We start from the raw sequence: 14,428 nt of genomic DNA on the forward strand, positions 1-14,428 counted from the left end.
GACCCTGTTTTACAGAGCATGCTGAGTGGATTTTTAGAAGAAGTTGCTTCCTTCCTATGGTGTTTATCCCTTGATGGAGGGCGGTGTTGATTAGTCTCAAGGGTAGGATAGAGTTTCCAAAACTTCCCCATCTTCAAAGAGAAATGTAGGAGGGTCTGCAGGCTATCCTTAATAGTTTGGAGATCCTGCTTGAGGTCGGCCAACTTATTCTCAATGAAGGGCAGGCTATCACAGTCAGTGGCCAGTCTAAAACTAGATAGTGGATAGGATCCCTTATTGACAGGGATGTTGGAAGGCAGAATAGTTTCCTCTAAAGTGCAAGAGAACGTATTGAGTGATCCAGTTGAGGTTAGCCATAATATCCTCAATGGGGGGAGGGTTGGCATTCTGGACGCAGGTCTAGGGGTGACTAATTGAAGAGACACCCCTTGGAGCGGAATGGTGGCGGGCAAAGGGGCTTTATCCTGTGTGAGGAGGTAAGTATTGGGGGAGGAGACGGGATGTTGAGGGTTCATGGAAGAAGTACTGGTGTATGAGGCTGGGTGAGGGGAAGGAAGAGCTCCCATTTTGGTATTTAGGCAGACTTGAGTTGATATACCAGGGTCCGGTTTGTTGGTATTTCATTCACCATCTGTGTTGGGGGAGTTGTCAGCCCGAATCATGGGGGGTGAGGGGCAGGTGGAGTGGGTGAAGATGGAGGAGGAAGAAACAAAAGGTTCCGCAGCTGAAGGTAGACTTTAATTAGGTAGACTAGCAGGGACTAAATTATCAAGTGTATTTTTAATCTTTATAAAGACTCTGTCAAAGCATTCAAGATTCTGGTCTGAAGCTTATATAAGATTGTTTCCGTTGTTGTAGAGAGATAAGGCAAGATCAGCATTGAAGTCAGGTGAGGGTAATATGGTTATTCGGACCCCATGAGGGGTTTTGCTCATTGGTTTGGAACGAAGCATTGATGTTAAGACTCTCCAACCATTGAGCTCTTCTGGTTGTGTAGAAAATTAGGTCAGTTACCACAACACCCATTGACGTGCAGAAATAGGTGTCAGAGATGAGCGTTTCAGGTAAACATTTGAGCAGATGTGTTTGAAGGTCTTTGCTGCTTTCTTAGAAAGTTTACGGGAATAGGCAATCTTAAAAGCATTTAGACCTACCTGTGCCAGGATGTCATAAGAGCTAATGATAGATTGTCCCATGCTGAGGATAGCGACCAGCTTAAAGTGGTTGTGAGAGGATCTTGGATGTTGAGAAGTCACCAGAAAGTAGTATAATATTTCAGCTTTAGATTCCAAGCAATCGGTGCACTGTGTAATGAAACACTTGCTCGTTGTTGAGATGTCACCAGAGAGTAGTGGAATATCCATGTTTAGATACAAAGCATTTGGTGCACTATAAACCAAGAGCTAGCACCATTCCAAGATGACTGCTGCTTAAGTGAGAATGAGTGAGAGGTCCTATTTTTCATTTAGAACCCTGGGCCTCAGTTTACAAAACCTATTATACTTTCAAAAGAGAGGGGAGGTGAGTAAGTCATATGATTAAATACAGCAGTCTCAGAGGGAAGACTTAACTTTAACACTGGTAAGACCTAAAAAGTCCATCAAAACTGTCTACTTAGAGGAAAGGGGGAAAGGATGCAAGTCCTATGTTTATTTTCACACACCCAACTTGGGCCGCCTACTTGAGGAGGAGAAAAAGTCTTTCAAAACTGTTTACTTAGGGGAAAGGATGCAACTCCTATATGTATTTTCACACCCTCAACTTCAGCCGCCATCTTGAGGAGGAGACTCCGTGAGGAGGATGAAACTAGAAAATGACCCCAAAATGGAAGAGCGCATTTTACCCAAACAAAAAGTCAGGGAAAACAATGTGCAAAAAATTTCCAAACAAACGGGCACAACAGACTAAAGCCACACCTCCTCCAAGCGCATTGAGCTACTGGTCTAGCGGATTTGTGGAACGAGGAGCAGAAGCAATTGTCAGGGAGGAGGCTTGCGACGCCACTTGATGCAGCCGCCGGCCGAACCAGGGCTTCTGCACCTCAATAGCACTCCAGAATAGAGAGCTACGTGTCTTACTGTGGGGGTCAACTGTGCCCTAAAAGCTCCATACCACTGGAGGCGATCGCTGACACCAATCAGGCACAGCAGCAAGTCAGGGAGTAGGGACACAAACTCACTGCACCATTGTGTAGCAAGAGGATTCAAGACATAAAGGAGTCACCATCACCTTGTGAAAAGTGGTGGGGGCTCAGCGATGAATCAACGGGCGTCGGGGTCTTCAAGGGTTTGCAGCACCACCACCGGAGGTGGCCGAAGACACCAGTCAGGTGCAACAGCAAGTCCAGGATCAGGGACAAACTCACCGCCCCCACAACACAGTCAAATAGGACTCGAGTTGTGAAGGAGACACAGCCACGTCATAGCAAGCGGCACGGGCTCACAAGGAGTCACCGAGCATCAGGTCTTCAGGGCCCTGCGCAGAGAAGATTCCACAAACTATCAGCCTCAGGTGTCGGTGACCAGCACCAACCAGCAAAAAAGGACGGGGGACCACTCTAGCAGCCTCCGCCAAGATGGCCGACCCAGACCACCAAGACATCAGCAGTACGTCCATCCAGGGCACAGAGGAAGTGCAACACTTGAAAATAACAGCAGGGCTCACAACATCAATTCAGCGGGTCCGGGCAAAGCCTGCAGGCCTAATCGGGCTTGGGCTCCAACTCTTCTACGGGATACACCGCTCCACGTCATTCAAAACCACAGCAAGGATCCTTGAATCGTAACCGGATGTGACCAAAGAGCACGGACACGGGCAAAGCCTGGGCGTCGCAACTTCCCAGCCTCTTCAAGGAGGTAAGTCAAACGTGTCTGCAGCAGTAAGGCTTTAGAGAAACCGGCTAAAAAGGGATATTCAATAGTAAATGATCCCAAGCCCGGCAGTCCCCGTGAGGTCCTAGCTTTTGGTGGCCATCTTGAATCTGCCAAACATAAAATGATAATAACTCGAGGTTATCATCATTTTATGTTCCTTCTGCTGCAGCTTTGCATAGCGGGGAGGGGCTGCTTCGATGGCAGGGGTGGAGTGGTTTGCCCGCTCCTAAGTGCACATGACTGTTTGGCAGGCCATCTCGGGCCAGCCAAAACATCATGCACACTTTTCATGTTCTCCACCCAGGCTGCATTACAGCCTGGGTGGAGAACATGCCCAGGCTCCAATTCCCCATCTGAGCGCCGAACCAGGGTGCTTCGACTAATCACAATGCTGCATTGCAGTGTTGTGATTGGTCAGGGGTGCCTGGGTGCTTACCAGTCACAATGCCTCATGCAGCGTTGTAATTGGCCAGGGGAGCCTGGGTGTTCTTCCTGGTTCCTGTACGGCTGGGAGAGAAGACGGAGGAGAGACGCGGCAAAAGGTAAGTTTTCCGGGTTTTTTCCTGTTTTTTTTACAACCCCTTGCCCCACCCACCCCTCAACCCCCGATCCGTGCCAGCCGCCAACTGGCCGCAGCTGTAACATGTAGTTTAAGACCAAATGTGTGACCTTGGATATGTTTTCATTGATAATACAACAGCATGATAATTGCTGATTTATGGCTTTTTGCGGAAGTGCAGGGATGTGTATGCCTTGGCCTCTCACTAAGGCACAGTGCATGTTCATTTGTATCACTTAGCTGCCATAATACAATGGTAGATTTACCACTTTTTTTTGTTGTCAAAGTAAAGAAGTACCAGCGATTACACTTAAAGAGGGAATGCAAATACTGGCAGTTTGGCAAAGTTATTTCCTATGCAACATTTAGCTGTCTATGCCTACTACGTTAATCTGTTACATTGCAAATTCAATTTTGTGAATCCCTTAATAATTCTTTAGGGTTTCAGCTTAATTTTGCTAATGTAGTCTCTTCAGGAAAGTGGTTCTTCTCCCAGCTTCCATATTGTTGTAGCCGAAGATGTTGATTCTCTATTGAGTTTTCTTTCTAGAACAACTGTTAGCAACACACAATATGAGGCCCAACTGGTACCCGACATGCCCCTTAATAAAAAGCCAGACCTATTGGCTTTGCCAATGAATTTTAGGGTTATCACATTTTTTTGTGTTGCTTAACTTGTTTTTTCCCCTGTCAATTTAACGTTTCAGTACAGGTCTGTAGGTTTTTAATGTCCATGCTACATTTTTTATTGATAGTTTGACTTTTCATTTGCTCTGCTATTTATAAAGTACCATTGATCACCTGGTTTAAACGTGATTTGGTCAACTGGTATTTTTTTTCTCTACATACCTTCCACAAAGAAGCCCCACCGGGAAACTTCAGTTAACAACTAAAACAAGGCAGAAGCACATCTGCCAATGACAACCTGAGCTTCAAACCGTTGATATGTTCAGGTTTAATTTTAATGGGGCTTTAGCCACCATTCATGTAAAACCTATTGGATGTACAGAAATGGATTTGTGTCTGGTATGCAGAATTCGAGGCTTTTTATTTATTTTTTGGCTCGGAATGAAACTCGTGGAATTAGCTGTGCTCTTATTAATATGAGGGTACCTCCTGTCATGGAAGTGTGATGTTGAAGTGCCATTTTCATAGTCTCCACGATGGACCAGGCATTCACTGTTGAAATCCCACATGACCTGACTGAAAGAAGTGCATTTTCGAATTTCAGAAAACCTTTCCTGTCAGAGGATGGCTCTGTCTCATAATGAAGTCATTAATTTCACACTTGGTCATCTTTTTAGGTCTGGCTGGACAGTACAGATGTTTACTATACCCATTGTTAGCAATACTTTAAAATATTCATAGACTGCACTTTGGCTCCACCCAGTTGAGTATTTCTTTCTCATCTCATGCTATTGGCTGTTTGAGGTATCATTCTACCTCCAATGGAGGGCGTGCATTGCAATGCACAAGGGACTATTTTACATCTCAAAAGCTTAGAAAGCAATTCTTGTTTCATTTGTTTTTTTACTGCAACTGGCTGTTTGAAGTTATAATCCTGAATCATGTGTGAGGCGTACACACACACGTCATTTCTAGAGCAATGTAAACATTTGCAATGCTGGCTCTTCTGACAGGAGAACGAAGATGGCCAACAGAGAAGCAAGATTCAGAAATCTGGATGACTCAATCTGTAGGATAGATGTTGTATTCATGTCACAACAAGGTGTTAACCTCATTTATGTTCCGTAACAAAGTAGAGGTTTTTAAGAGTTGCATTCATGGTGAAGTCCTATAGAGCAATTGAGAAGTGCAGAGTCAATAAATGATAAAACATTGCAGAAAAACCTTTCAAAATGTATGTACTAGTTCTTTTGTTATGCTTGGACAGAACTGTCAGACATTATTTATATGCACATGTTTATCTAATTTAGAAATACTGATACATTATATGTGGTTTCTTATATGGCTCACCTGATAAACTGAACTAAGTGCAATATTTCCATAGCTCTTAATGTGATTTTTTTCCCCTGATATTTAGATGGAATCTGAAGTTGAAAAGATGAAAACGTGTTTGGAAAATATTCATAAGGTAACAATAAGTATATCTTTAGTCCTCTACTTCTCGTCAGGTTGACCTAAGAACGTTTGTATTGGTGCAGCAGCCTGCTCAGAATCATAATAATCTAATACCGAATCTATTAGCACACACTACTCCAAACATGGCCTCTGAAATCTCGTCTCATTAACAATTCATTATTGTCCTCATTACACAAAGTTATCTGCATCTAATATGAGCCATTAAAGCCTTGCCTAGTCTATCGTCATGTTGTACATTTGGTATATTCCATCTAAGATCCATTCTAACAGCATGCCCTATGCAGACATTTCCCCCACAACACCCTTTATCACCATCACCACCATCTGTGATATTAACGCATTATCTCAAAAAAATGTAATCTAGCACATTAACTCTTTGGAGAAGAGGCAGAGGGCTGAGTAAATACGTAAATGCTAAACGATATGGATTATATGATAGGAACATATTGCAGGTCTGACATGCTTTACTGATGGCCAGTGTACTACCTGTTAAAATGGATCAACTGTAGCATTTTTAGGTTGAGCCAACCAGGCAGTGCTAGCTGTCAGGTTGCAAAAGACCCATTGTCAGTTTACTGGGATTTTACAGTAGACTCAAAGCCCAGCGAATGCTTACGATTGGTTGTCTCTTCCACTTTCAATGCTGGTGTCTTATTCAATTGTATTACTTTGTCGATCTTGTTTGTTCCTCCCTTCAAGCATAGCCTCCTTATTTCTGTCCTTTTACTGCTCAGCATTGGGGAATGTCTTTTGTTTAAACACTCCACAAGAGTGCATATATTTTCCAGGAGTCTCTCTTGTTAGCTTCTCTTTCCCCTCTCTCCCAGTATTGCTCTTTCTTGACCATGTGCCTCCTTCCCTCCACGCTGCTCTCTCTCAATCATGTGCTTCTCTCCCACACCCTACACACCCTGTTGCTCTTTCTCACCTGTATGCTTCTGTGGTGTTCTCTCCCAACGTGTGCTGCTCTTCCCTTTCCCCCACCAGATCCTCCATTAGAAACACCCATGGTTCTCTTAGTTTACATGGCACTTTTATGCTAAATAATTGTACTTTTTTTAATTTGCCGATCCTAGTGGTATTCGCCATCTTGGATGGATAAATAAAAAATGAATACAAATGGTGCTGGTGTCATTCTGCTGGTGCGTGCATGCGTCCGGACACCATACATCACTGGCAAAAGAAATTTACAAAGCCGCAAGGTACCAAAGGCGAGACCTACTGACTTCGTCAGTGCTTGCTTTTTTTTTTTTTATTTAAATTTCAGGCATGTGACTTTCTGTACAGAGTGACTTGTATTAAGGATACGCTGCTTTTAGGGCTGTCTGTTGAAAGTTTTCATTTTTTTCAGCGATAATAAGAAGAACCTTAGGTAGACTCTGCTCAGTCAAGTATTCTAGCCTTCATGCTGGCTAATTGTACACCATTTTCTGATTAGCGTTATGCCGCACCACAAGGGTATCTGTTGACCGAAAGTACTATATATTCAGTGCTCCTACCATGTTGACGGTCAGGCGTACAAACAAGTATTTTTTTTTTTTTTTAATTTATGAAGTTTAATATAGTGTGCACATTTCCAAAAGGCATTAGATAGCTTTATAATAGAAATGAAATGTTACAATAGAAAGTGAGGCAAGTACAATTGCAGTGAAAAACTACACGTACAAAGAGACCAGTTAACCACAGAAGAGAATTAAAATAGAATATATACAAACCCAGTGACTTTTAAATTAGTGAGGCGTAAAGGTTTGGGATGACTTCCCCGTGTCGATGGAACAAACCCGACTGCCATAAGGGGAGGGTCCGGGGGGATTCTCCCCCCACTGGAAATTTTGAAACAAAAAAGTGGACACATGGTGCATTTTCAAGCAAATTCGAGAAAACAAGAAAGTTGATAAAGCAATTGTGAAAGTGTAGTTATGACATCAATAAAGAGATTTCTTGTGATATCATATTGCAACTCTTGTTCTTTGTGCGCTGCTATGTACTACCCTTGTATTTTTCAAAATCCCAAAGACATCCGTCAGGCATGCAGCATTGATGACAGCACATCCCATTCTAAAACTTGTTTCAGCACCACTAGATCAGAGTACAACCTGCAGCAACACGTCGGTGCCATCCATGGAATCTGTCCCCAGACAGGCACTGTGTTGTTAGTTTATGTCCTGACAAATGGCATGAATTTTACTGCTTGCATTTGATAGAGCCTGCTTTTAGTAAACTCTCTCTCTCTCACACATGCCTTTAATTAGTTTTATAGCGCCACTCATACCAGTGTAAGGTGTCAGAGCACTTTACATCTCACACACATTATACAGAGACAATCAATCATACATGTGCTAATCAGTGTATAGGAAACGGTACATAAGACAGAGGACTACAATATGTAGAAGTCGCATGTCATCCATACTGGTAGGCAGTATATTTGAAGAGTGCTTGGTCTGGAAAAGCACAAACTCAGAATTTAAAATGTAACACCATGGTTGGGGGGGTTCTCATTAATAATAAGAGCTGATTTCTACGCAAATGAACCCTTTTTTCAAAATTAAGATAATTAAAGACTGGGGAGAAATCATAACGCTCTAAACTATACCTTGCAGTTTGCAGGCAGCTCTTTGACAATTAATAGCTCACTGTCCTATATTAGGATTTGTACTTCTTAAACTGCAAATTACTAAACGGTCTCTGATAAAAGCAGTAACCAACTGGCCTGTTTACATTATATACACTATGGGATAAGCATTGTACACGTTCTTTGCATAAGGCATATATTAACACTCTGCGCTACCTTACGCTGAGTCCAAAGTTCCTCTAGACAAAACTCTGATCTCACTCCAGGGAGAACATTAATCAATAATCACCGGAGTTATCTTGACATTCGTATTGTTTGACCAAAACTGCTGGAGGCAGAGAATGCACACAGGGGTGAGGCTGCGAAACCTGGTGAAGGTAATGACACGACAGCCCAAGTCCATTGTGGAAAAGGTGTAAAAATGCTTGCAGGCTCCGCTCTCGCTCGCAGGTATATTAATTGTTCACACTAATAGTTCAACAGTAGAGTAGCTGTTTTTTTTGGCGACCCTCACGGAGAGAGAGAGTCGCTCGCGTGACTTGCCTAATGCTGCAATTGGTACCGGCGGTTAGGGATGATTTATGTCACTTGAACAATCAGCGATGCACAACACTCTGCAGCCGCTGTTCCAAAACAAATTAAATGAAGATTTGTTTCTAAGAGGGCAGTAAAAGCATGCATAACAAAACAATGAGGACGAGAAACGGAGACTAGTTATTCTGGTCTTAGCTCTGTAATCCATGTTTGTGGAGAGCATGTTAAAAAGACCCATGTGAGGTTCGCAAGAGATGTCCTGACTGCCCCATGTCTCTGAACGGCAGGTTGTACACTTGTCCAGCTGACCTCTGGTACAATTTGGACCACCCTAGAGAAGCGGCACCTGTCTATATAGCTTTGGAGAGTTACGCGTGCACCTCTGTCCCCACCCCTCCCCCGCCCAACGCCGTTAGTGGGCGGCACGATAATACAGCCCAGATCTCACCTGCTGCTCCGGGTTCTGTATATAAGAGATAAGTCCCCGAAGGGAAACAGGCACGGTGGCTTTGTAACACTATACAGGCCTCGCGCGAATCTTTAATAAACCACAACAAACACGCAACAAAGCATTGTCCAAAACTGCCACGGCCAATCCCCCACCTTTCATTTTTTACGTTAAGTTCCTTTTTTGGATAATTTGATGGCTCAGGACAAAGCTCTATGCGTGCATTGGAGAAAATGAAGGTTGCCCTGTTCACTGGTCTAGCACAGTGTTTCCCAAACTGGGGTTCGAGGACCCCCAGGGGTCCGTGGCACATTCCCAGGGGGTCCGCAGGCAGCAGTTTTAAAAGCACTGCAAAGTTCCTTGTAAGATTAGCAGTTTTCGAGCAACTATAAAAGTGTCAAGAAAATGCCAGTGATTAATGTACATGCTGGAGAGAGATGAGAGCTTTGTCCAGTGGCAGCTTTGACTTATCTAATGTGACACAGAGGGTTAATATGCCTACTGCAAAGAACGTGTACAATGCATTTCAAAAAACAGTATTTTATGTGCATAGGTCAGTGGGCTACTGATTTTGTCACAGAGATTCTTTTGTCACTGTGCAATTCATAAGGGACAATCGTAATCTAGCACAGTGTCCTATAAACTGCCAAAGAGCTGCTTGCAAACTGCATGGTAAAAGTTAGCAACATATGTTTATTCCCAGTCTATCATTATCCTGATGCTGCTATGTTCCCACTTCCTGCACATGAACAATTTTGTAATTCCTTTTTGTCACTTCTATGTGTGCTGCCTAATGCATCACACATGGAAGTTACAAAACATCATTTTTATTAAAGAATGTTTATGTGCAGGAAGGGTCACCATCCTGAACATAAACAATCAAAAGGTGTTTTGCTTTTTCCATTGGAAAAAGCAAAAACGAGGAGAAATAAGGCATTTCTCCTCATTTTGCCAAGACCAGGTTTTCCATGGTCTTAATTCTGGTGCTGTCTCTTATTTAAGCTGACCTTGTAAATAGAGGGCAGCGTCAAAGTCAATGGGTGTTGGGAGTGAAACGCCCACTGCAACTCCCACTGCCCACCTTTTTCATGCCAAGCATTGGGTGAAAGGGGTCCTTATTTATAAGGCAGCGTTAAGCCACAATAAGTGGCTTAACTGTGTCTTGTAAATAAGGCAAAGCCCCTATTGCCACAGGAACATCGCAAAAGGTGACGTTCCCATGGCGATAGGGACTTGTAAATATGCCCCTAAAATCCTTAGTAATTTGAATATTTGTTTTGTGTGCACACGTTTGTTTATTTTTTTTTAATTACTGTTTTAATGTTTGAAATTTAAATCCTACAAATTTCTTGGGGGTCCCCGGCTTCCAGTGGCACTCAATGGGGGTCCTCAGGAGTCAAAAGTTTGGGAACCACTGGTCTAGCACAGGCAGCAGTGCAGCATGCGAATACAAGCCAAGAGCAGAACACAAAACGTTACATGTGACACTTGAGGGCTTCCCTTGGGAGACGTGGGGGCGGAGGGTGAGTGACTGGGTGCGAAAGAGGGCTTGCACACCAAGAACCACAGATTCTTCTGGAATACACAATAGGCAGTTTCTGAGATCTTGCCAGCGTACAAAGTGGTTAGGAAACCAGGCAATTAATTCAAACTTACTTACTGCGGATGGGGACCTCTTTTCAAACCATAGGTCCTTAGCAAAACTAGCAGCAACTAGCAATGCCTGTGACTGTCTGTCCGTGGGGCACGAAAGTGGGAGAGAGGGACAACCTCCTCCCACCCTGCGCTGCCTTAGTCATGTGCACACACAGACGAGCATCAGCACAGAGACCCGGCCTAGGATCTAAACCAAGTGCCTCTAAGCCAATCCAGATGCTGCTCCTTCTGTTACAGCAGTGCCTGGATTGGCTAGAGCAGGCAACCTCAATGCTCACACTGAGACCGGGGGCTGCTGCTTTGCGTCACCCCCGGCTCATTAAAGCTCAGGTGGAAAGGCGACTGGGAGGCTTCTAGATCTCATGTCGGGTGGGCCGGAGAAAGGCAGTCGCCCAACCCAACATGCGCACTTGAGCCCTGGTGCCTCTAACGAGTGTCTGTCACTAAAGAGAGACGTTACCTTCCTCAGGCTTGCACTGGCTTAGGATCGCCTCAGCCTCGATTATGCGGCCCACCCGCGTAAAGGCTGACTGCCTTAGACTGCGGGCAGAAATTCAGAATGTAAACAGTTGGACACTTTTATAAATGGTACTTTGCTCACATTAGTAGGGGGTCCAGGGGCCATAATATAAGTAGGGCAACGCCCCAATGCTCTAATAGAGGCTCCGCCCTTGACCTAAATCAAATGAAGCACTTGCAAAACTTAATCATTAAACATATGGGAAAGATGACAAAGAGGAGAAATGTACAAAAAAAAGAGACCACAATAAGGCAGGATTCAGGGGAAAATTAGAGCTGTGCTACATGAAAGGTGTGAGAGCTTCCCTGTGAAGATTGAGCAGGCTGGGTGCTACTGTGAACAACAGAAGAATTAAATTAACAAGCATTTGCAATGCAATCGGTCTCATTTGTGAAAGTTAGAGCATTTGGCATTGAAAATGACAGTGTTTTTTACGTTTTGTTTTTTTTATTTGCAGTGGAGTATTCATATTTGCATAGCGTATTTGCCATTCGTATGAGCTCGCGGAGCTGGAGAACCAGAAAATGGGAAATTGGTTATGAGGGAGGGGAGACGAGTAATATACTGCCTGAAAAAAAAGTAACAACATCCTGCAAAAAGCATACAGTCATAGGGAATGCAAGATTAAGTGAAGCATGTGAAATGTATGCTGGAAGAACATGGTTAATTTATTGATTTCTGAATAGTAAGTGTAAAAGCATTGAGTGTTTTTGCCTGAAATATTAAGGACATGATTACAGGGCCCGGAAGGGAACTGTTTCAATGTCCATTGCTTGTATCCTTACAAAACATAAGCAGTATGGTTTAAAAAGACCACATCCCAGAACATTGAGTCATGGTACACATTTAATAAAGTAAAATAAGGAAAGCTGATAAGGATCACAGTAAACAGTTATCACTCTACGCATCAACCAAGTATTGTATCTCCAAGAATGGTGCATTTCCTCACCCGGGAAAAACAAATTTGTTCAAAGAAAGATGAGAAAAGAAAAGCCGCGCTTCACTGGCAAACTCTTTAAAGTGGCGCCAATGTGTGTGGGTGTGAATAACACCAGTATGGCCTGTTTGCGACCAGTCTGTCTTGCTTTATTTACTTCTTTATTTATTTTTTTGTACTTTGAACCTTTTTTTTCCTCTCCATCCAAAGCTGCACTTTGGAATCGAAAAATTTCAGAAAAAGACTACATTTGCAGCAAAAGTTTTATTTTTTTATTTTTTGGATCCATTTCACATGGTCACAAATAAAGGAAAGGCGAGGAAAGTTAGAGTAAGAGCAGTGTGAGGAAGTGATGTTTTTCAGCAAGTACGGAGGAGCGAGACAGAGACTGAAAGAGAGGGAATAAGAGGAAGAAAAGAGAGAGGGGGTGGAGCAGCTGCCAGTGGCAGAGCAGGAGACGTGAACATTGTAGGGAGGTGGGCGGTGTGAGCTTGAGTGTGGTGAGGGGGAGGGAGGTGAGGTTCATTATATTGAGAAGGGTGGCCCTACACCTGGGTGAGGCAGATAAATCCATGCAATTGTTTGGATTTATTGCGAGTGGACCAAAGACGTGCATTGTCACCAAACAGATACAAATAAATAAAACAAACTTTCTTGTGGTTTTAAGAGTTTCCGAGTCTTTTTTTATATTAGTGAGTCACATGTAAAATTTTGGGGGAAAAAACAGTAGTTACAACACCGAACATTTGTTACTAGGACAATGCCTTAAAAAAAAAAAAAACATCAAACGCTGTCGGTGTGGTGAGGTTATGGTGACAGTGGGCATGCGTCCTAATTTTTGCGGCGCTGTTGAAGCAGTGCCTAAAAATCATCTTTGTGTTTCAAAACGAGGGGATTAGCGCCTGTATGCAGCATGAGGGTGTTCAGGGCTTCAGGCATGTGCAGAAGAGCAGGGAACTTAAGCAAGCAGGATGTTGTAACACAAGTGTAAACAGCAAAGAAAAACATCTGATAAGGATCCCATTACACATTTTCCACTGCACGCATTAATTAGGTTTTGCAGTACCTCCAGGAATGGTGCACTTCCGCACCCAGGGAAAACAAAGTTGTTCAAAGAAAGATGAGAAAATGAAAGTAGCGCTTCACTGGTAAACTCTGTAAAGTGGTGCTAATGTGTGTGGGACTCACTCCGCCCGTGGGAAATACACATACCTGCTGACAATATGCACAGCGTCCCAAAGAGAGGAAACAGCGCGCAGAGTCAGCCGTTACCCACCTGTCCATTAATGGTGGCTGCAGTGGCTTTGCTGTAGAGAACGGCAGCACCATATACAAGGGGGAGTGGGAGGAGATGGAATGAATGTTTCAGGCTTTGGAACTTTTTTTTATATATTCTGCACAATGGCAGAACAGCATTTGAAAAAAACAAACCTTGCAGCCCTCGTGCATAATATAATTAAAAAAACAACCTAAAATACTCATCGGGCAGGAGGTGGTGGGTGAGGGCGGGTGGGAGTCGAAGGTAATCCACACCAAAGCAGGAAATAAATAATAAGAAGCAGGAGGGAGAAGGCAGCCTGAAGAGATGGTGTGTTGGGGAAGTGCGTTGCTGCTGTTCCTGCAACTCCAGCTACGGCGAAGAAGTTATTAAGAAAAGAGTGCTCATAAACTGAAAATAAATTGTACAGAGTAAAGTTGCATGTAACACGGGCAGTCCTCCTGGAAGTTAAAACAGTAGATAAGGAGGGGCTACTATAGATATTAACCAAAGAAAAAAAGCATTTCCAAAAGATTGTCAAAAGAGCCAATTAAAAACATGGGCAGAACATTGTCAGAGCTAAAAGCCCACATTCAGAGAACAACAAGTCTCAGAGAGACAGTGCAAGCGCTGCCTAGGTGAGACCTAAAAACATACGTGGAAGGAAGAGGATCTAGAGGATAAAAGGTAGTGGGCTAAGAGTCAGAATAAAGAGTGTCAATTTAATGAAAGTGTCAGGAAGGAGGCAAGCATCCAAAAAAGTAGGTGTAGCTGGAGTCATGACAGAAAGTGTCTTTGGAAGAGAAGTTTCTGCTTATACTTGAAGATGGCCAGAGAGGTGGTGGTGCATAAGACTGGGTGTAGAGATTGCCAAATTCTAGTTGCAGTGCACAAAAAGGACCGTGCCCTGATGCATTCCTTTTCAAAAGATATTGGTTCTAAGAGAAGTATTTTAAACCCTCCAGAGA

The 14,428-nt window shown here is 43.4% G+C and overlaps 1 protein-coding gene across 10 annotated transcripts in view; it reads left to right on the forward strand.

The window, feature by feature from the left end:
• LOC146784177 (synergin gamma-like) overlaps positions 1-14,428 on the forward strand; it is a 228,742-nt gene that overhangs the window by 153,104 nt on the left and 61,210 nt on the right. For all 10 annotated transcript variants that reach the window (XM_085633592.1, XM_085633594.1, XM_085633596.1 and 7 more), the window contains one exon: positions 5,477-5,527. In XM_085633592.1, coding sequence (XP_085489718.1) covers positions 5,477-5,527 — 51 coding nt within the window. The remainder of the gene's footprint in view (positions 1-5,476; positions 5,528-14,428) is intronic.

The sequence above is a fragment of the Triturus cristatus genome, chromosome 11 (genome assembly GCF_964204655.1).
Source record: "Triturus cristatus chromosome 11, aTriCri1.1, whole genome shotgun sequence".
NCBI lineage: Eukaryota > Metazoa > Chordata > Amphibia > Caudata > Salamandridae > Triturus > Triturus cristatus.